Source organism: Fistularia commersonii, chromosome 10, assembly GCF_037954325.1.
Source record: "Fistularia commersonii isolate RoL2024-O1a breed Wild chromosome 10, RoL_Fcom_v1.0, whole genome shotgun sequence".
Lineage (NCBI taxonomy): Eukaryota > Metazoa > Chordata > Actinopteri > Syngnathiformes > Fistulariidae > Fistularia > Fistularia commersonii.
In genome coordinates this window covers 12,962,580-12,986,419 of record NC_141293.1, presented here as the reverse complement: position 1 = coordinate 12,986,419, position 23,840 = coordinate 12,962,580, and the positions used below count along the sequence as shown (strand labels likewise).

Below are 23,840 nucleotides of genomic sequence, written 5' to 3'. Positions count from 1 at the left end.
CTTGTCCATTGTTGGCCTTTTGTCATTGAGGTCCTCTCGATCCTCTCGATCCTCTCAGAAAAGTTCCCACCACTTGCACGTTCTAAGAATGGGACTCCTCGAACTGCCCCGACCTCTCAGCGAAGCAGGATTCATCCAAATAAAACCTGGATTGACTGAAATCCCGAGCTTTAAGGTTAGTTATGCTCATCACGGTTTTGTAGGCAAACAGGAGATGACATGTTCCATCCTTCCATGGATGGCAGAAAGTCTTCTCCTGTTCAGATGGAGTCAGAAGTTGATCTGATCATGATCTGACCATGTGACTGATCTAACTCAGCTCCCTACCTCCCTGATGGAACAACCTCAGGTTCCTCCATCAAGGGTCTCCTTCAGCCCTTCTCTACCCACTCCAAGGGTTATAATCTGGGTGCGCTAATCCTTCTCAGCTTGCATTGGATGGCAAGAGCTGGTGGTCGGGCAGGTCTTTTAGCTGATCTTGAAGGGCCTCTGAAGAAGGGAATGCATCTTATGCATTGGTTTCTCACACCATATGCAGATGATGCCCCTCTCTATCCCCCAATCCCGGTTTCGCCTTCACGCCTCGCAGTTATCTCTGCTAAGTTGAAGCAACACCTTCATCTTTGCAGCGAAGTCCAAGCTTCCTTTGCCATTTCTTCTGTTTGGCAACGATTGTCGGCTGCAAGTCTGTAGGAAGTCTTGCTGTTTATTCACGACAAACGATATTTGATTTTGTCAAACACCTTGGAGATACGCCCCCGTCCTGACCTGCCACCTTGGGAAACACACCACCTGCGTCGGGCCCCGTTAACCCCTCGATCCTCTTTCAGACCTCCGCATATGATCCTAAACATCCCGAATCACTCAACTTGATTTCGAAAAAACCGCAGCAGGACATCAATCCGATTGTGTATAAATTAGTTTCCAAAAAGCCACAGAGATCCAAACATGCGGACGGGCTGTTTTCAGGTGAAGGATACGTTATTGACTGATCGCGGTGGAGCGAGACCTCAGGGCCTCGTATCGCCACGAGGGACCGGTACGGGTAGTTTGTTGGGAGGTTTTTACAGGAGGGGGGGGCAATTACCCTCCCAGCGAGGGCACTAACAATCAACCCCCCACCCCTGCCTAGCTGCAACATGATTAAACCAATTTGTTTCCTGCCGCGGAGCCCGGTGGCGGCGAAGGTGTTTGTGAGTCAGCAGCGTTCACAGTCCGGTGTCATAATTGCCTCGCCGCCTTGCGTGATCCCAGCAGGCCCAAAGAATGTCTAATTTCGGGGATGTTTGAATTTACAGCTTGCTAACTCACCGTTCTCCCAGCCAAGTGTCTCAAACGGTGGGCCCCGGGGGGCCAAACCCCCCCGCCCACCACCACCGGCCCCCGTTCCCTCGCCATCTGGCCCCCATATGATTCATACGGCGAAGCGCGATCACATTCTGTCATCGACAACATGGTGTGTCCACTTTTTGGCATTTCACTGACGTTTTCTAGTCGGCTCATTCCAACGTAGCTGTTCGGTTGGGCGTGAAAAGTTGAAGACACACACACACACACACATTTTCTGATAAGGACGCGTGAGAACTCTTGGCTGTATTTGCGGCGACTTTTCCGAGAAAAAACCGTTGAAGGGCTTTTACGAACGCAGCGGGCCAGACGCCGACCGGAGTGTGAGACCCCTGCAAATAGCCCAAACATAGGTGTGTGTGTCTGTGTGTGTATGTGTGAAGACATCTGGTCCACAAATGTCATGTTCCATGTAAGGTCAAACTCGGAGCAAGATAAAACGATTAGTCACCTCAGGAAGGCCCCGTAGAAGCGCGAGAACGATGGAAAACTAGGGAGTGGAGATCCATGCCGAGCCTCGACGAAATCCGATGACATTGTTCCTTTTTTTTTTTTTTTCTCTCGCAGCGTGAAGGTGAATTATTTTGTCCGGATGTGTCAGGAAAGCGATCTTACTTTTTTTTTTTTTTTTTTTTCCCTTTTCTCCCCCTCCGGCTGTCGTCCAGAATGATAATCTCTCCCTCAGCGGGGCCGGAGGAGGAGGAGAAGGTGGAGGAGGAGGGTCCGCCTCGCCTTGCCAGTCCATTTGTTAGCCGCAGCCAGATGTTGGAGCGTTGCGTGTGATCGCGGCTCCCTGGCGACACACACACGCACACACACACACACCTGCACGCTCACTCTCACTTCCATCCACACATGAATGCACACACACACGCACACACACACCTGCAGATGTGCTCCTCTGCGGTCTGGACACGCCCGCCATGTGTCCCGGTTACGACTGCAGTCACTTGGTCAATGTAGAGCCTCTGACACGAGCGGCGGGTTCGAGACCCCCCCCTTCCCTCCGCTGACCCTGTCCCCCACTAATTTGTTCCATGTTTGACAGACCCATTAAGAGGTTATTACATGTTTCCAGTAGAGTTAGAGAGGGAGGTATGTCACTGACTGTTCGCTCGGCTCAGGACATTTGTTTCACACCGCCGCCGCCGAGGCCGGGACTTATCGTTCTCATTAGACGAAAAAAGAAAGACTCTTATTAAAATCAGATAAATCCTGTTGGAGCTGCTCTGCCTGCTTTTTCGTGTTTCTTTGTCTCGTGTTTCAGAGTGTTATCATTCCTGTCAAGTGGCGCTTGGCGCTTAGCGCTTAGCGCTTAGCACTCAACGCTAACCCCCGGTTGGATTCCCGCAGGACGGTCTTTCTGCAGGGAGTATCTATGTTCTCCCCCGTGGTGTTCCTTCAGGTTCCCCGGATTCCTCTCGCAGTCCAAACACATGCAGGAGGTCCATCGGAATTGTCCAGACATGTGAATGAGAGGATGAACAGTTGTGAGTGAATGATTTGTAAATGAGAGAATCAATGTTTTTTGGCCCCATTTGACATTTGAATGGGTGAGTGAATGCTTGTATGCCTCTTTATGACATGAATGATAGGGTTTGTCATAGCTGTCTGGTGACTGACATTGAATGAGTGAATCTATATGTGTGTGTGTGTGTGTGTGTGTGTGTGTGTGTGTGTGTGTGTGTGTGTAAATATGTGTATAAGTATATATATGTAAATACACTGCTCAAAAAAATAAAGGGAACACATTCTAGATCTGAATGAATGAAATATTCTTATTGAATACTTTGCTCTTTACACAGTTGAATGTGCTGACAACAAAATCACACAAAAAGTATCCATGAAAATTAAATTTATTAACCCATGGAGGTCTGGATTTGGAGTCACGCTCAAAATTAAAGTGGAAAAACACAATACAGGCTGATCCAACTGTGATGTAATGTCCTTAAAACAAGTCAAAATGAATCAGTGTTGCTTCCGAAGTGGACAGTTTGATTTCACAGAAGTGTGATTGACTTGGAATTACATTTAAGTGTTCCCTCTATTTTTTTGAGAAGTATATATGTGTGTGTGAATATGTGTGTGTGTATATATATATGTATACACTCATACATAGATACATATGTACATGTGTATACATATGTACTTGTGTGTGTGTATTAATGTGTGTGTGTGTGCACTCAAAGACGGATTTACGTTCCAAGGGGTCTGTTGATAAGTGAGTTTGTCGTTAAGCAAAACACCATCTCTACCATGCCAGCCTCCAGTATTTGCATGCATATCGGCCATTTGTACCGTGCTATTTTACCTTTATTTTCTTTTAATGTTTATATTTGCATGAATATAGGCCAATTCTAAGCGCACACAAAACATACTCACGCACAACTTCGCTGCCAGCGCATCCCGCGCTTTAATATTAAAAGCCCAACGTAACTCAGACTCAGCGTTAACCAAATAAGTCGTTAAGTGATGACCATCTGTATATATATATATATTTAAACATATATATATGTATATACGCCAAGTACAGATTTAAAAGATAAAAAAAAAAAACAACAAAAGTGATTATGTGGTAAAAGTAAACAATGTGACAGAGCTGTGTCAGATGGAACAGGCGCCTTTAAACAGATGTTGGGAAAATGGATCCATGTTTCTGAGTTGGGGTTGTAATGAATTCCAGAGACAATATTCTGGTCATTTTTATGCACTTGGTCCTCTTAATCGGTCATTGTTTGAAAAAGTAAGCACTTTGTTTGCTGTCTGGTGCCTGTATTTTCTAGAATGGCCTTGATTTTTAGTCAGCAATTCCAGTATCAAGCTCAGTTTTTGGAAAAACTAAACAGAACAGAAAGGTGTAAAAACACAAAGCTAATGTAGCTACCAGGCTAACTGATCGCTTTGTCTCACAGGCCTTGTGTCTCTGACATTAATGATTGTAGTCTGAGAATCAAACGAGTCTAACGTTCCCCCGGCAGTCTTTGTGCTCTGCTTTGTCACATATCTGGCCGTTGCACCGCAAACCGGGTCTTGTGTTTTCCCCCTCTCCGCTCCCACTCGGAACACCCAAACAAAAACAATGAGTGCGTTTTCTTTCAGCCCGGCTCCCTCGGGGTCGGCCATGGTGCAGATCACAAGCCAGGAACGCCGGCCAGCGTTTCTGCTCGCTCTCTAACACAAATATTAGTGCCTTAGCGCCACGGTGAAAAGTCAACAGAGGACGCCGGACTACCCTGTTTTCATAGTTTACAACAGGCTTATTTGTGTTTGTGTGTGTGTGTGTGTGTGTATTCGCAGGCCACGCCTTTCTTTGCCGGACTGATGCTGCTGGAGCTACTGGTGGGCTTCCTGAAGACCGGCGCCCCGGTGATCACCGTCAGTGATGGACTGACCTCCATAGCCGCGGGGATGATCTCCAGGCTTCCCTTGTGAGTTCCCACCCGCAAATCGAGTTGGAAACCTTCCAGACCGCACTCTGGGATTACTGCGCCCCTTTTCTGCAGCGATGAGCTCTCGAGCTAAAAAACGTGAACCTCCAACAGTGCGCGAAGCAGCGGCGTGTCCGTGAAACTGGAAAAAAAAAAAAAAAGCGTCCTGACTGCGACGCAGGTGCACAGCACGAAAAGGTTGTTTGTTTGCATAACCCCAAAATTGGAAGTGAAATAAATGACAACCCGGTTTTTCCCCTTCCGAATACCCCCAGAAAGGGTGGGGATTTATGAGAGGAGACCGGTCGATTTGCTGCCGTCATTAGTTCTGGTCTTAAATCTGCAAAGGAGACCATCCCAGGTCCCCCTCAAAAATGACTCACTGGCCGCGGAGCTCCAGCCCCGTTCCCGCCCGGAGCCGAGCGAAGCGGGGCAGGAGGTCAGTGTTCCAAAGAAAACACACAGCAGATGCTCCGGCATTTGTCACATCCACGTGAAATCATTTGCTTGAGCACCGTGTTCAGAAATAAGACGATTGCACGTGCTCTTCATAGACCGGTCCAGGAAGCAGTGGTGCTCCCCGGGCCTGTTTCTGTGGCACCGAACAGCAAGGTGACAAAGGTAGCAATGATTTCCAGCAAGGAAATGGGAATCCTGGTTTCTTCACACAGCCAGTTTGAAGGGAACAGTAGACCCAGGGACCAGAGTTTCCTGGGAACACTGGATTTGAGGACCAGTGGACGTTAGGACAACTGGAACCAGTGACCACTGGACTGAAGGCACATTGGCCCCTGAGAACACTGGAGGCAAGTACCAATAACCCCTGGGGCAATTGGAGCCAGTGTCCACTAGGCCGAGGGAAAGTTGGATTCCGGGACCAATGGTCCCTGGGAACACTGGAACCAGGGACCAATGGACACATTGGTGTCTTGACAATGGGATATAGTGACCACTGGACTGAGGGACCCTGGGACCAAAGGGCCCTGGGACCACTAGACCAGGGGACCAATAGACACATTGGTGCCTTGGAATACTGGACCTGGGGGTCATTGGCCCCTGGGGACACTGGACCCCGCAACCACTGGTCCATGGGAACAAGGGACTCCGGGACCCCTGGCCCCTGGGAACATATGTGACCTCACCTCTCGTTTCTTAGGTTGTTCATGAGGGGTTGCGAACTGACGGCCTACATGTTCGTGTGGGATCGGTACCACGTGCTGGAGCTGCCCTGGGACTCAGCCTGGACCTGGTGGATAACCTTACTGGGCGTGGACTTCTGCTACTACTGGTTCCACCGCTCCGCTCACGGTACCAATGCACACACACAAACACAAGCACACACAGTAGTCACGGACTCCACTATGGTCGGTGCCAGCCTGGAGTACTTCCGCTCATCCATGTTTGTTTTGGATTGTGGTCACGCTGGATTTAGGGAACGACCACTTTTCCTGGCGGTACAATCACTGGACAGAGAAAACTCTCAGACATGCTTTCACCACCGTCCGCTTTGTTTGAGCAAATCTACTTCGGCTTATGGACACACAGCTTATGGTTGAGGTGCTGCGGTTGCCTGTCGGTTTTTTTTGGGAGGAGGGTCAGGGGGTCTTTCGAAACCACTTGTCCGTTGGCTCCATTTCTGAAGGTGTGTGAAGTTGACGGCTCCCTAGTGTTTCCGTCTGGCAGTAATTTTCCTCACACACACACACACGTACATATACACACACGCGTCAACAGGTTCTCGATGATCCCGGTCCTGTTTTTTTTTACGTCTCCCTGCTCTGCTCACTGGGGCCCAGTTGACTCATGTGACCGATGAGTGATAACTGAAGGATCTCCACATCATTCTTTCATTCACATCCCGGCCCAGCTGTCATACAACCGTTCACTCACTCGTTCACAAGTCACATAGAGACATTCAAAAATTCAATCATTTGTTCACTCGCCCTGTGGAAATACACAACCAGGAAGTATAGCGTCCATTTGCATCCGCTGCCTCTTGCGCTCCAGCGTCCACCTGCACTATTCTGTTGAAAAAAGAAAAAAACTACAAAGTGGGCTGCTGATAAATGGTAGTAAACCCCTTGATTTAGTTTCCATCCTTTGCAAAGGAGGGAGGATGACACACACACACACACACACACACACACATGCACATTACGCTTTCCTGGACGCTCCTGAGGAAGCAATCATCCCTGAGTTACGCACAGCTGCTCCGGAGCTGCACAGATGCGAGAGGCCGGGGGTCTCCAGGGGTCTCGTGGGTTGAACCCGGAGATGTCACAACTGTATATTACCGGGGGGTAGCGGCGGAGCGCCGGCGGCATCACCGTGACAACAGAGACAGTCGTAAAATAAGGGAAACCTGCGCGGGGCTGAAGGTCTGGAACTCCGGCGTTCCTGATGCACGTGCCAGATGCCGGAGGTATTTATTCGCGGAGCGCACGGATGTTTATTTGCATCAGCAGCTCTCTCGGCTTCCCGCCGCCTCATCCGCATAGCTGTGGACGGGGGCCGACGCCGTTTCGGGAAAAAAACATGGCCGCTGGTCCTCCGGTGCCAGCTTCGCCCCTGCCGAGCCGTGCTCTCAACGCACGCTCGCCGTATCCTTGGGATCTTTGGACATTCAGAGTATTTCAGAAATGTTTACGGCGCCGTAAACGTAAACACGACCGGGATCGGATAAATGCGGCTCCGAGACAGCTTGTAATCAGCGCGTGTCATCCGAGATGCTGGTTTTCCCCACGGAGTTAATGATCCGGATGTTCTCTAACACGCAACCCAGAGCCCGAGGCAATAGTCGATAGCCTCGCCTCCGTTAACGCCACGTCCCAGAGACGCCAGTGGATCTTTGTCCTCGACTGTCCCCCCGCGGGTTTAATGACAGGACCCGACAGACGCGTGTTTCCAAAATACCTGCGCCAAAAATGATAAGTATGTCGTCCGGTGTCGCGGCGCCCGGCCATGGTCTCTCTGAAGGTCTGGGCTCTGACCACGATCTCGTTCCATCTCGTCCCCGCCTTCGACCCGAGGAGGCTTCTCCGTCTGGAGACCGCAACCGCAAGGGATATTGTGTAATTGTCTGTTTATCGCCCCGGTTATATTTGCGTCGCACGTGCGCCGTGCACGGCACGGAAAAGGGGGGAGGGGAGTCTGCGCCGGGATGTGGACAAGCGTGGTCTTTCCCAGAGATGATGTTCTGGTTTTGGGGAGACATCGGGGTTCAATCGACTCTTTGAGTTAATTTTATTGCACCTGATGCTAGAGTGACAGCAGTTAGATGTTAGATGTTCTGGAGATATAAGTCTGACTGAGATGGTTTGAAAGTGTGCAGAGGAGGGATGGTGAAAGTCTGGGGCTAAGGATGCTGAGGATGGAGGCCTTGAGGAAGACCTGAATGGAGATTTATGGATGGAGTGTAGGAGGACAGGAAGTCAGAGGTTGCAGAGGAGAGGATTGGATGGAGGGAACAGCAGAAAGAGAACAAAGATGCTTATCAAAGTATGAATGTCCATAAATGCTGATGATTTTCTTTAAATTGTCTTCACCCCAGGGTCAGCGCCTGCCGGGAGTTACAGATCGGCTTCATTTGTGTTTGCCACCACTGGGGGCTTAAATACTTTTTGCAGTTCTGAGAACTTTTTTAGGGACAAGGCTGCAAGAATCAGGGGCTGTGGACCTCAGTTCCTAGAACCATTTTAGCTATTCTCCAATGTCGGGTCTTTTTGCGGTTCATAGGGACGCATATGATCTAGGTGCGTGGTGAATGGTGGAGCTCATAAGCCACGCCCGTTACCAGATGCTTCCTGTGGACCGTGGAGCGCCACATTTAGAAACTGTCATGGTCACTGCTCAGATGTTTTCTTTGGACAAACTGGACAGAATCAGTGAGAAATGGTGCTTTAAACAGGTCCAAGCGCTTCCCGCACTGAAAGGGTTTAAAGTGCTTGCAGTGGAGCATTAACCTTTTTGCAAAAATATGTCCGGAGTTAGCTAATGGCTAACGTGGTACTTCACATGGCGCTGCGGTGCAGGAAGATGATAAAAACACCTTTACCCATTTCCATGTCGTGTTCCGCTTCTTTTTGGCGCTGGTTTCTTTTCTGCTGTTGCGCTAAAAGTGCACCACGTCAATGCTTGTGCTGCAATGGTCCCTTACTGCTAAGAATGCAAAACTAAAAGGCTCCCCTTCAGGAGCCTAGTTGAGACGCATTTTGTAATAACAGTGCATTTTGTAATAAACGTCAAAAATGTATAAACTTTTTCATTTCATTTAGTAATAAAGCCGGATTTCGTAATAAACTGCTGCATTTTGTAAGAAACTGCCCCAACACATTTTGTATAAAATTTTGCCACATTATGTAATAAGTTATTACATTTTGAGAAGATTACTACAAAATGCACTTGCAAACTTTTTTATTCTCTAGGAAATGTAATAACATGGAATTTATAGTATATTCTCTGCTAATGCAACCTTTGAATAGTGTACTGATAGTAATTGCTAAGTACTGTTACTAGGCTAATACAGTGATACTAATAATAGGCCTAGCTTTTACAAATACTTTAAAGTAAAATAAAATACAAGTAACCAATAAATAAACTATGCTTTAGAATTGTTATTACATAATGCACCATGTTATTACATTTCCTTGAGAATAAAATAAAACCGATTGCAATTGCATTTTGTAATAATCTTCTCAATATGTAATAACTTATTACATAATGCAGCAAAATTTATTACAAAATGCGTTGGGGCAGTTTATTACAAAATGGGGCAGTTTATTACAAAATGCGGCAGTTTATTACAAAATGAATTGAAAAAGTTATTACATTTTGGACGTTTATTTCAAAACGCACCGTTATTACAAAATGCGGCTCAACAAGCCTTGTTATTGGAACCAAATTTGAGCTGGACGTTTAGAACTGACTTCTGAGAACTTTTCTGTCCGAAAGCAGCTCATTTCTCAATCCGTTGCATGATCGGTCCCGGCCTTACAACTCATCGCAGATGAGCGAGTACCGCGTTTTTGCGCCCAGTGTCCTGATCACCTGCATACTCTGCTGGATATACCAAGAGTACTGCACTACTTTCTTTTATCTGATCAAGCTTGTCCTTGAGCACTACCAGTATGTCCTTCAAGGTGTTACAGGGTTTGATGTAGACTGGGAACCCGAAAAGGGTGACGTTGCATTTTGCCGCTGCACAAGTCCTCTTTCTTCTCGGATTCTTTGGCCACATCAGCATACCAGACTTACAAGGATGCCCTGATGTTCCCCTTCTCTGCGTTTGTGTCCTCCTTAGTTGTGTTGACTATTTTGGTCGAATGTTCTTGTGGGGCGTGATGTGAACAGACGAACTGTCAGATGCCAGTGTACGTGGGCTTTCTTTTGTATGTTGTTGTCTTTACGGAGATGTGAGAGAGTAAGGGCATCTAGCATCGCAATCTCCTTGTTGTTTTCTTCATTTTTGGTGAAGAAGCTTGGCGGACGTGACGAATGCGGTTTTCTGAATTCTCCATTCCAGACTGTTCTGATCTTGGCGAAGGCGTCACCCAAGTACCGATACTTTTAAGACGACGCAGACTAATTGTTTCGCCCTGATCGATTGCATATTTGACACCAAACCAGCACCATGTATCTCCACCTCCTCAACTCTGCTGTGGTTTCCAAGTGGAAGTCGTAATCCGATCCGGCGGGGAGAAAACGAGGCGAAATGTCGCGGTCGTCTGTGAAACCGATCAAACTTTATCTTAAGTAGCATAATCTCCAGGAAAGATAAATGTTGCCAGAGGGCGCTGACTAATCCAGGAAACTTGATTTACTTTGCAGGGACTGGAACAGCACCAAGGTCTGAGCCGGCAGTGTGACACCGTGCCAAAACGCCGATCGTCATTTCTTGTAATTTGTTTTTTTTTTTCCTTTTAAAAGCCCTTTTAGCAAGTTATTTCACACTGACCCCCCCATCCCCAGAACCACCACCACTACCACATGCTTATTGACCAACCAATCACAGCTCTCCAGACACAAGGACATTTTGACCGGTACAGTCGTCAATTTCCGCTCTATGTTCCTCTGAGTTCCTCCAATGCAAGTTTGATGACGTTTCACTTTTTCTTTCCTCACCTTGGCTTGCAGGGAGGAACAACCAAATCCCCCCCGTGGCTAATAATTAGCTTATTATTAATTTAGAGATATTCAGGTCCGGTCATAAATGAGAAATTTCTGCCTCTTTATTTTGTAGTGGTGCAGTGGTTCATGTTTCCACCTCACAGCAAGAAGGTCCTCGGTTGAATTCCAACAGGGTGCCTTTCTTTGCGGAGTCTCCATGTTCTGTCCGTGGGGTTCCTCCAGGTTCTCAGGGTTCCTCCCGCTGTCCAAGAACATGCAGGAGGTTTTCTGGGGGCCCTACATTCTCCAGGCGTGTGAATGGGAGAGTGAATGGGTGAATGTCTCTATCCGAACTGTGCGCGGTAGTGTTTCCATATAAAGTGAACAAGAGAGTGCACGGTTGCATGTCACTGTGTGATGTGTGAATGAGAGAGTGGATGGTTGTTTGTCTCTATGTAATACTGTAGAACCTACAGTGAACGCCCCTAATTATGAGCAAATTGGCCTACAAATGAAGTTTTTGATCACATTTTGAATCAATCTGTGAACAAGTACTTAGTGTAATGGCAGTCATGTGTGCTACTCCGGGTTGTTTACATCGTTTATCATCGTGTTCTCCTGTTGTATTGGTTTTTTTTTGTGCTTTGTCAGTAAGCTAAGTGAACCATCTGTACAATTCTGAAGAACAAAGATGCGCTGAAGACGGCTGACGAAAGGGGTGACATTATGACATTAACAAAGGAAAGCGATTGTGCTCGCTGGAGATAGAGTTAGCAAGGGTCTCATGCGAGAAGGCTTTACTTTTGCTGATTTAGTGAAGGAAACACCAAGTACAAGTGCTGGCAAGAAGAGAAAGAACACCAGAAACACAGCAATTATTAAGGTTATCTTTAATCTCGCACTGTGTTTTTGCCACAAATAAATCCAAAAAGAAGTGTGAATGGATTGCAGTGTTTTTTCAGATTTCAGTTTGCAAGCAGACCCAAGGAACAAATTTAATTAGTTAAAAATTCTCCATACTGGTAAGCTTTGTAGTTGTCTCTTCTGGTGATGGACAGGCTGACAGATGAGGTTGAATGGACACTGATGTTTGCAGATGTGATCTATAGTGAGAGCAGGTTCGCAAACTGAGTCAAAGAACAAATTAAAGTAAGCTGAGGTTCTACTGTATCTGAACTAGAGGGTGATCGTTTACAATTGTTGTTTGTCTCTGTATGTGGGACTGTGGTTGATCCAGTATGAACTCTTCTCACCCAACGACCGCCGGGAAAGGTTCAAGCGGCCCTGAAACTCCGAGTGCAGGATGAGCAGTGAAGCTAATGAATGAATGAATGAATGAATAGTAAAAGGCACTTATTACCGAAGTTCCCTTTCGTTGCTTTGGTTTAATGCAATTGTGCATGGTCAGCTGGCATCACGGCAACAATGACAAAAAAAAAACAAAAAAACGACGTTTTGGTCTCCTGTTGTTTTGGTTGGCGGGTTCAACAGTTGAATCCTGGAAGAAATCGGATCGGGAGCAAATGAGACCGGGCACTTGTAATACGCCGTTGCCATGGCGCCCCCCCTCCTTGAGATGAAACAGCCACCGGGGGTTGGTGATCGCTCAACAAACCCGCCCGAGACGCTGGAAATATGCGGGACGTGGAAGAAGCGGGGATATTTATACGCCTCGCAGCGGGAAATTAAGATTTATTAGCACCGCGCCATGAAAACCCGGCTCGGTTACGGATTCTGCGCCTGATGCGTCGATCACGCGGGGGAATCGCGGCAACATTGAAAATCGTCAAATACGGGACGAGGAATGCGCTGAGATGCCCCGCGGTGTCACGTAACCGCCGGGTTCATTCGTCCGGAAATTTCTTCTTCTCCTCTTCGAGCAGCCGAATCATTTGTCTTGACTCCAGAGAAAAAAAAAAAAATCTTTCCACTTACTTCCATTTCCTCCTCTCGCCGCCCCTGGAGGTTGTTATTATGGAACATTGCAGGGTCGTGGATAATTTTCTGCCGCCAAGCGGCCGCAGCTCTTGCTCAGAATACACAAGCCTCTTCCCCCTTGTTGCCGAGGGGGAAGCAACTCCCCCTTCTCCCGACCACAGGACGGGCACAGGCACGCTCCTCGCTCTGGTCGCGGGGGGAACGGGGCATCTCAGTCAACCAGTGTTTGACCTGCGGCGTGGCTTTCGGCGCAGCGCTTTGACCGAAATATCGCAGCGTGTGGGCGCGGATGTCGCCTGCGAGCGAGCGCGGAGCGACGAGGCCGGACGTGGTCGCTGCGGGGAGCACGATTTGTCGCTGCGGTCACGTCGCCGCACCGTCTCCGGGCGCGTTCAGCGGCAATTAGCTTTAGCGAATTAGCCGTTTAGCTGGTTTTAGCCGGATCGGCGCATGCTGGGAACGGACGTCGGAGATCCAGCCACGTCCGAACGCAGCGGAAAAAGAGAAATGAAATAGGGAAGGAACGTGACGTCCTCCCCCATGGGACACACGAGCCCTTATTAGCCTCCAAGTAAGAGATCGTTTTCAGCCGAAGCCGGTTTTATGGTCGTCTTTTCATAGTTTCCCCCTCGCATGGCTTCCACATGAAAAGGGCGGCGCGGCGAGATAATTAAGTGGAAAGTGCGCCGGGAGGCGGTCGGGCCGTCTGCCGCTGATGTCATCCCTCGCCGAGGAGACATTACCGTTTAGCCCCTGCGCTCGCGCTCGCCCAGACGCTGTGATTTTGGAGATAGCGGCGGGCTGAAAGGAGCTGCAGGCATCCGGGTCTGGACGGGACTCCGGCTTCTCCATTGACAGAAATATCAGCTGCGGGGCCTTATTTGTGGCCGCCGCCTCGGCGTTGGGTTTGAACTCGGCCAGGGCAAAAGTCACCCTCGCTTTTGGGGTTTGCGGCAAATCTGGAATTATAAACATTTGAGTGACCTTCGCGCCTGCATAGGCACACACACACACATACTCGAGTTGGTTGTTCATCCTGATAGCGGTGCTTATCTTATCTTTCCCCATGTTCTCCCGCTGCGAGGATCTCACATTACGAGATGATGACCTGCTTTTGATCAAAATAAGAAATTAATGAGTGAAACGAAATAAAATTAATATTTGAATTAAATTAAGTCAAAATGAAATCAAAATGAATTGAAATCAATGAAATATGATAAGGTAATAAATACATTAAATTTTAATAAACAAACAAGCTGTAAGTTCAGCGTATGAATTAAAACCAATCGATAATATACAACAATACCGTATAAATTCGGGAAATACTCGTTTCGTAATTGCACGGGAAAAAAGAAAAGCTTGCTAGTGATTTAAATACTGCAAATATAGATGGATACAAAGACTTAACTGTCACTGTAAAGCGCAGTGCAACGGAATTAAGTGATACATGAGGTATATAAAGCAAACAAAGCCTGCAGCCAATGCATCGGAGATGCTTCCAAAGAACCAAAAATTAATAATCAATGGATAAGTAAATAAACCCACAGTGTCGATTCCCATGAGTTTCAGGAAGCACGGGATGCTCGATGCAGTTTGCGGCGATCTGATTGGACGAGAGCTCCACCCAGCAGAGGCCCAACAGGGGGCTCTGCAGATTTGCCTTTTGAGGCGAAAGTCCAGGATGGAGCGTCGCTCAGGAAGGTCATGACCTTTTCGCAGGTTGCCGAAGTTCAGGATTCTGCGAAAAAACTGTACCCAACTTGCGCAGGGGTTTAAAAGCGACAAGGACGAGCGAAGATCGGAGTCCTATCTCTAAACGTTTGGCCGCGTCGGTCAAACAACCGACTGGCTCCCGGCTGGTCCGCTGCCGCCATCAGACACTCTATATATGTTCAAAAGCCCTTCTATTCTGAACCGGGAGCCCCAAAAGACCAGATGGATCTGGACGGGCGGCGCAGTTCGGATGCGGCCGTGTTGTTGACAGCTCTGTTGATTCTGTTTATTCTAACCTCATATCGTAAGCACCACTAATAGCAGCTCTGCGCCCGGGCAGCGTCTATATCCAGGCGTGCCGTCCAGACTGAAGCCATTAATCAGCCAGTCAGCTGTCCGCGCTTTGATTATATGTGAGCTCATGGAGTTGTGCTGTTGTCGTCGTCGTCGTCGTCTGTCCCCCCCACCCGCCCCGGGGACGTTTATAGCTCTGGGACATTAGAGATTTTCTTTTCTTTTTTTTTTTTTTTAATTTTTTTATGTGACCCGCTTCCCCCTCCCCTCGTGCTTTAGCCAAGAGCGCCGCTTTGATCGGGGGGCCGAAGGAAAAATTAACGTCTGCGCGACCGCAAAGTGGAGCGGGACGGGACCCGACGAGGACGAAGTTGTTTAAGTTCTGTGCGGCGTGAGGTTTTCTTTTTAAGTCGGACTTTCCTCAAAATCCCCTCAAGGAGTAAAAAAACTTTAAAAACCCACGGACGTGTCATGACGTCTTCTGTCAGGAAATGGTCGTTAAGACGTTTTCTCGCCATGTGAAGATTTGGTAAATACAGAGTCGGCACGCCGTGTCAGGTGGCAATTATCCATGTGGCTCTGGCGTAATTTGTCTAAAAAGAAACAAGTTTAGTTTCCTGCAAACAGCGTCGGCTTGTTTACGTGCGTCCACACACGCAATAAACACACACCAGCCTGGACAACACAGAATTAGCATCGCCAGCGAGTCACGTTCAGTGGAAACGAAAACACCCAAAGCTGTTAGCTCACCCGCAGTGCTAGCAGCGCTAGCATACCTGTGGTAATAGCATACCTGTGATGCTAACTCAGCATTGCTAATTCACCTGCAGTGCTTAGACAGCAGTGTTGCTAGCGCATCGAAGTTATAACAGACGAGCAATAGTCACACCCACTGTGGCGCTAACACAACTGTGTGGCCAATTCATGCGTGCTGTTAACACACCTGAGGTACTTACTCACATTTATGCTAACTGCTAAGCACTGGCCAAACACCTGTGCTGCTAACACACCTGCGACACTAACATAACTTTGGTGCTAACACAACTGGAAAACCATCTCATCTGTGGTGCTAACTCACTCACGGCGGCAATCTACCTGAGGTGCTAACACACCTGCAGTTCTCACACACCTGCGATGCCAACACACCGACCATACTATCCAATTTTTTTGCTTTTGTGCGTGAAAATGTGCTAGCAAAGCTAGCTGGTCACCACATCGCTTTAGTGCACTTTTACTTTTGCCATTTAAACTAGCTAACTATTTCTTTGTGTACATTTGCGTGGTTTTAGTTTAAACCACCAGCTTCTTGAAAGCTGGATGAATGAGTGTGTCTGCGTGTCCGCCCAACACACCCTTCACAACTTGTACACACTGTGGATGTGGCGAGCGTGAGATGGATGTTTAACCTCCAGTAATTTGGAACCCAGCCCTCTGTCGTCGGGGAAGGTTTTAGGCGAAGCCGTGCCAGCAATGCTTTCAGGGTCCTCAGACGTCGGCAATCCGGACACTCCGGAGATTTGGTGAGTCACTTCCAACGGCGACGCATATCCTCTTCTTTTTCTTTTTCAAAGATTCCACTTTGTAATTTTCTCATTACAGGCAAATTAAATGGAAAAAAAAAAAATCAAGCGAGTGAGTGAGAAAATATAACGGATGCAGATGTTTTCTGTACTGATCGATTGCATGTTATAACTTTCGGCGTCCGCTAGTCCGGTGCCGGGCGCTTCGGGGGTTGGAATTTAGACTCGTGAACTATCTGTGACTGGGATGCAGGCGGATCACGACTCGTGACACTGCTCTCGGTAGATACAGCAGACCTTGATCTCGAGTGTTGTGATCATTTGACCCAGATCACAGGCCACGTTCGCCAGATAACTTATTACCGTAGCATGTTTGTTGGCCTCAGTACAAAAACATGCAGTGTTCTAATTGGAATCCTCTAACCACCCCAAGACCTCCACTGCAGGATGAATAATTCATTCATTCATTCATTCATTCATTCATTCATTCGCTACGCCCTGTATCCTGCTCTCAGGGTCGATCCCTCATTTACCAGTCATAGAAACCTACAACCATTCCCTCACTCGCAGAATCATGGAGACAGAACCAGTCTGGATAATATAGGTTCTCCAACGAATCTCCTGCATGGGTTTGGATTTTGGGAGGAACTCGGAGGAACCCCACCAAGACACAAGGAGAACATGGAAACAAATGGAATCCAAGCTTCTCGCTGTGCGGTGGAGGCGCTAACCACTGTGTCACCCCAGGATGAATGAATGCTTCTCCTTTGCATGGCAGTTGGATGAAAGGTGCTTTATTTTTTTCACTACCTTTGCATTTATCAATCAGATTGCAAGAGTTGAAATCCGCCGTCTCACCGCTGAGGCCCGCAAAGGTTGTCAGAGGTTAGCTTCAGACTAAGATTCCCGTCGGGGGGAGTAGAAACACTCCGGCTCGCCCACCTTCCTGTTATTTAATTGCAGTTACATAAATGGGGGCGGGGTTTGCCATCAGCAGCAGTGTCTGTGTGTGTGTGTGTGTGTGTGTGTGTGTATATGTGTGTGTGAGGGGGGTGGCTATGCTTGCTAAGAGCTGCAGATGCACTGATTGCATTCACAGCTCTAATAAAACAATGATTAACTGCAGTAGGAAACGCGCCTATCAGCCAAAACGTTGGGAATAAAAAACCCACGTCAGATAACCCCCCGAACCCCGGGTTCCTGGACTTGCCGTTTTCCGATTTTCTTTTTTTTTTTTACTCTTCCTCGGGTGTGTGTTTTGCTTTGCACCTCCACATCCTCTGCCGCGCCCTCGCCCCAGCGCCCGGCAGCCACTGTCAGAACAAACAGATGTGCTCAGCACTCCTCCGCTGTCCTCCAGTCCCCCAACGGAGGCCCGGCCGATGTGGATGTTATTGTTTAAAAAAGAGCTCCTCCTGGCTGTGCGGAGGGCTTGAGGGGGTTGGAGGTCTTCAGGGTGGGGTAACCTTGCACCTTCGAGGTCCGGGGCTCCATAAATCTTCTGTCTGACGGCAAGTTCCTGGCCCCGGCGCAGGTTGCCGGGGCCGACAGAAGAATCCGAGCCGCGGGTTATGATTTGCGGGGGTTTGAGGATGTTGGGGTCTCCACCTCCACCCCCTGCAGCAGGAGGGAGCGAGCGGAATCCAGACAGCGTCCGGCCGATGGCCGCCCTCGTGTGCTGCGCCAACTTCCCTTTATCAACAGCGCTGACGGATGAGGAGGTTTCCGCCGGCAGCAAGGGGAGGGAATAAAAAAGGTCCCAACATCTGAGAGTGTGAACATGACGGATGAATATAGGAGAGAATCAACCCGTCGCCTCTGTGGTTTATTTTCCGCCAGAAGCTTAAATCCCCTCAGCTGCATGCCATCGCTCAAAGTCAGAGGGTGAGCGCGTTGGGGAGGCGTCGCCGCAGCGTTTACCTGACGCCGCCCCGTGGAAGCACCTCCAGGAGTTGTTTTTTTTTATCCAAATGACGGTGGTGTCGCGGGAGCTCACAGTACCGGTGTGTATGAGGCCGCCTGGTTTCACCAGACTCTGGTCTGATGAGCTGAACAGCCCATAATCGTCCAAAGCTGCCCTTTGACCCGATGCACAGGTTGGGGTGAACACCTGCACAAACACATCCACAAATGCATACGACCATAGATACTGACACACACACACACACGCACACCTACACACACAAATATGGACATAGACTAACGCAAATACACTAATGCACACACAGACAGAATGACAGACGGCTAAACACACAGAACCTGACAAAACCATAGATACTCAAATTCAGCTGTAGACAAGCACACACACATGAACACACACACACACATACCCACACGCACACACAGACACACATAAACATAGACACACACAACCAAACACACATTTGGACATGGGCGTACACACACTTCAGTAATGCACGCACAGACACGATAGACGATCACACACACACACACACACGCACATGCACACAAACACACACACACTCACACTGCTCACTGAGAACTTGAGGCTGCAGGAACATCTTATGAGCAACTCGTTCAGCATTTAGTGAAAGAAATACAAAAAAAGTCAACTTTTTAAAGCAACCAACTTCTTTTTCTTTTTTTTTCTAATTTTAAAACAGAAAGTAAAATGCAGGTGTTTGATGTCAGAGAGGAGGAAGAGACGACTCTCACCCGGATATACCAAGCGCATTATTAGCCTCAGAGACAAACAATGATTATTTTTACATATTTTCATTTTGAGAAGAGCAGAAAGTTGGAATCCTGCGTGGTTTTAGGGGCGTTTCACGACGGCCGGCAGATTTGATCAGGTCGTGGGTCGAGAAGCGTTCAAGATGGCGGACGGATTCGACGGGTCGCTTTCTGCGAGCCGCGAGTGTGTTTGGGTTGGTGTGTGTCGCCAGGTTGTGCCGACAGCACGAAGCATTGCGGCGGCGTTTGGCGAGGTCGGGGGCTTTGTCGTCAGAGGGTATTTTGGCCCCACCCTCCACGCAGTCTGGCGCTGCCTGTTTGGGTTGGCGTCGCGTCCAAGCGGCCTCCAATCCAAACAGTGGACGGCTGTTCACAGCCCATTACCCCGGTGACGGACGGGCCGGCCCTCCACTCACGGCGCGGCGGAGTCGGCGACGATGCGTTCGGGTGCCAGCGGCCTGTCGACGGAGGCGATGATGTTGGCGGCTGATTGATGGGCCCCGTAAAAACACATTTCATAAAGTCAGAGTGATTAAAGACGGCCGAGCCGGATCGGGCCGCCGCTCTCGGGATTATTTTTCTTTCTGCCTCATCATACTTTCTTCCCCCGTGCTTGCCCGTATGATCAGCGTTGCGTTCGGGGAAACCTTCCAGGGGCAGGGGCGGCGGTGGCGCCCGGCTGTGCGGGGCTCTTATGTAAGCGGGGGCTCCTGACAGGCCCTCGGGCCCTGACGGAAACAGAGGAAGGGACTGAATTATGGCCCCTGATTGCATGTCATGATGTCGCTCAGCAGCGAATTCAACTTTGCGCCGCTTACACACATTAATTGTTATATAAAGTGACAAGTCCCAGTGTTGTATAATAACATATATATACTGCTCAAAAAAATAAAGTGAACACTTGAACAACACAATGTAACTCCAAGTCAATCACACTTCTGTGAAATCATAGTGTCCACTCAGGAAGCAACACAGATTCGTTTTGACTTGTTTTAAGGACATTACATCAAAGTTGGATCAGCCTGGAGTGTGTTTTTACACTTTAATTTTGAGTGTGATTCCTAATCCAGACCTCCATTGGTTAATACATTTGATTTCCATTGATCATTTTTGTGTGATTTTGTTGTCAGCACATTCAACTGTGTAAAGAGCAAAGTATTTCATAAGAATATTTCATTCATTTAGATCTAGGATGTGTTTTTTAAGTGTTCCCTTTATTTTTTTGAGCAGTGTATATATATGAATAATAATTGCACCAATCAGGAGGCCAGTCATCTGGATTATTGACAATTATTGCTTCGGTTTTCTCGTGTCGCAGTCAGATGCACCATTGCGTCCAAATTTGATCCGTCTGACTTCGTTTCCCATCATGCTTCGCTCCGCATCGATCTGGAATTTAATTTGCCGCGTTGCGTTGCCGCTCACCTTTTTTCTTTTTTTCCTGCTTAAGAAAATAGGGGTTCAGGTTCCCGCTGCTGTTTTTAAATGTCTGGTTTCAGGAAATTGTCAGTTTGTGTAGTCAATGTTCACCTGTGTGAGTGTGTGCGTGTGAGTTCGGTATCAGATGCCCGGTATTTTGGCTCAGACGCAGCTCAACGGAGGCGCCTGAGAAGTATTCAGCAGCTTTTATCGGGGTGAAATCCCTCCTCTTTCTCGCCCGCAGCTCCAGGGGGAAACACCCGAGCAGAGAGTGATGAGGAAGCGAAACCTCTTCACGCTCCGCTGCGCTCTGACTGCCCTGACCCACCTCCTTTTTCTCGGCCTATTGTGAATTTTCTTCATTCCGGATCCCCGGGGGTGAAGAACCCCTTCCCCCCCGCCGGGTGACCCCCAACTCCTCCTCGATGCATTTAGCGTTTTAAATTAGCTGTAGCGTCGCAGTGAAGTGTGAGAAGTGTGTGGTGATATTCATTCATTCATTCATTCATTAACTCCAGCGCTTACCTTGCACCATCAACCCTCTCATTCATACGTCGCACAATCGTTCACTCTTTCACTCACATGCTTTATTTACAGACAAACATTCACTTCCTCATGCATAAATCATTTAAATTATTTAGGCCAACAACCCATAATAATAGTCAGCATAATCAGCGGTCCCCAACCTTTTTATATGAAAATGTTTGGAAATGTAGACGTGCAGGGGTTCAAGTAATAAAAACTTGTCAGTGCATAGTATTCATCTAAATACAACAATTACACTTTATATTAGGTGATTACAATATTAAAAGTGGAAACAGTCCTTTTTCAAAATAAGCTCCAGAAGTTCGAATGAAAAAAAATATAATTTGTACCAAGAGAGATTTTCTTTGCGGAGCGGTATCAAATGATCCACGGAGCGGGGGTTGGGGACCGATGTCCTAAACAGACGACTGAATGCGTATTATGATAAAGCCTTTTTATTTGAAGGTGCCTTTTTTGACACCTTTCAAGGAATTTCGAATTGCGCCAGCGTTCACTCACCGCCCCAAATTTTCTGCAAATGGAAGCCCAACCGCCTGTCACGTGATGGGCTAAAATGTTTAACATGGCAACCATGAAGCGTAATTACTCCAATATATTTATATTTTTCTTTTTCTTTTGAATTGGACATAACAGTAGAGCATTTAAAAACAACAACAGCGTAGGGACAGGGTGGGAAATAGTAAAAATAAATAACTTTACCCCAGTTATCCCCTCACACCAGCTCAAATCCGCAAATATCCCAGCAATAACTCTTCACCTGCCTTACCGGGAGCCGTTGTCACCCCCCCCCAACCCTCCGTGTTGTAAAAGTGTGGCGGACAGATTGCGGCGCCCCCCCGTTTGCACGCCGCACACCTCCTGACCCCCCCGTCGCTGTTTGTTCAGGTGCGGCCGGACCCCTCACCCCCACCCCGTCCCAACACCCCTGCCCTATTTTATTAAACAGCAAGGAGTTTGTGATGTGACTTATGGATGGCTTTCCTCAAAATAGCAGGGAGGAATTCCCCTTTTTTCACGTGTGTGTGTGTGTGTGTGTGTGTATGTATATGTGTGTGCGTGTGTGTGTGAGATGCATGTGCATGTGGGAAAACATAACTGGTTCCCCTGCAGCTGATTTATGTGGTCCCATATGGGGGGTGGGGGGGCTCTCTAACATCTTGAGAAAACTCTTCATCGTCATGAGAGTAGGGTGGTTTGACACACACACACACACACACACACACACACACACACACAGCAGATGCACGCATACGCACACATGCAGACACACACGCACAGTGTCCCCAGTTGTATTGTGAACAGCTCATCCGACTTGAGGAGAACTTACATGTGTTTGCGGTTTGAAAGAACCTGAGACTCTATGCTATTGACCCATTCACACACGTCATGTTTGAGAGTGTGTGTGTGTGTGTGTGTGTGTGTGTGTGTATGTGCAGTCGTGCGATCAGCCCATGATAGTTTGAAGCTGCCACGTTGACCGGGAGAGCAGGTTGGCGTTCTAACCTGACCTGAATGTCCCTGAACTCAGCACCATGCCTGGGCTCAAGGGAGGGGCGATGATGAAAACCAATGCACACACACACACACACACACACACACACACACACACACACACACAGTTTTCACAAACCTCCATCTTTGCTTGGTCGTTCATGCCACTTTGGCTGCTTCTTTCCCCCCTTCACTCCTGTGTGTGAGTGTGTGCGTGTGTGCGTGTGTGTGTGTGTGTGAAGGCTTATAGCGACTCCTTTGTGACATGAAACAGCGTAGGCCATCATCCTAACCCTGGCGGATTACCCCCAAGCAGCGGATCACCGCCGCCATGGTTGCAACTAACGTTTTTCTTTTTGGCTCCGCCCCCTTTTTCCCCACAGAGGTGGCGGTCCTCTGGGCGGCCCACCAGGTCCACCACAGCTCGGAGCGCTACAACCTCACTACGGCGCTCCGGCAGTCACTCACCCAGCAGCTCGCCTCCTGGGTAAGTCCTGGGGCGGGGCTCACCCGATCGAAAATCAATAAGTCATCAATGACTTCTTCTCGAAGATCAATATAGAAACATGTCAATTGACTGACTGCTTTAAAGGTGCTTAAACAAGTTCCCATTGAATAATTTCATATTTTTTAAAAATAGAAAGGCTGATGTATAAGCCTTGCTTGTGATTCCACCTCAGGTCTTCTACCTGCCGCTGGCTCTGGTGCTGCCGCCCTCCGTCTTTGCCGTTCACATCCAGCTCAACCTGCTCTACCAGTTCTGGATCCACACCGAGGTGAGTCACGCTCGTCGGTCGATCGATCGATCGATCGATTGACTGACTGCGCCGTGACCCAGTCACCCTCCAGAACACTGAACGCTCCAAACAGTCCTTTAAAGTTTTCCCGAGCTGCGTAGATGTATGTTTCAATAGTAGTTTCACTGACAGAGGAAGCAATCAAGTAAATAGAATATATATGTAAATAATATTTAAAAATATTATACCATATATAGGAATAATAATGTTGATTGATTTTATACATATACATATACGTATTCTATATATAGCAGTCTAAGTCATCTGACGACAACTTCTCCATCCTTTTATTTTCCGTTTTTACCACTTTGCCACATTTATTATTTTTATTTTTGTTGTTTCTTTTGAAGTATCGTGTGCATTGTTTGTATGTATATTATATAATAATATTCATAATGATAATAATAATCATGAATTTTATTTAAGATGCCTTACTCAACACTCAAGGACATCGTACAGACGCATACAATAAAAAATACAGATTTAAAAGGAAAAATGAAAACAATGAAAGTGTCAAGGTGGTAAATAAAGAGAAAAGAGATAAAATA

General features: G+C 47.8%; 1 protein-coding gene across 1 annotated transcript in view; it reads left to right on the top strand.

The window, feature by feature from the left end:
• The window catches only part of agmo (alkylglycerol monooxygenase), a 54,908-nt gene that overhangs the window by 2,595 nt on the left and 28,473 nt on the right, over positions 1-23,840 (top strand). The window contains exons 2-5 of the mRNA XM_086153804.1: positions 4,645-4,775; positions 5,932-6,083; positions 22,879-22,982; positions 23,176-23,271. Of these exons, the coding sequence (XP_086009930.1) occupies positions 4,645-4,775; positions 5,932-6,083; positions 22,879-22,982; positions 23,176-23,271 (483 nt within the window). The remainder of the gene's footprint in view (positions 1-4,644; positions 4,776-5,931; positions 6,084-22,878; positions 22,983-23,175; positions 23,272-23,840) is intronic.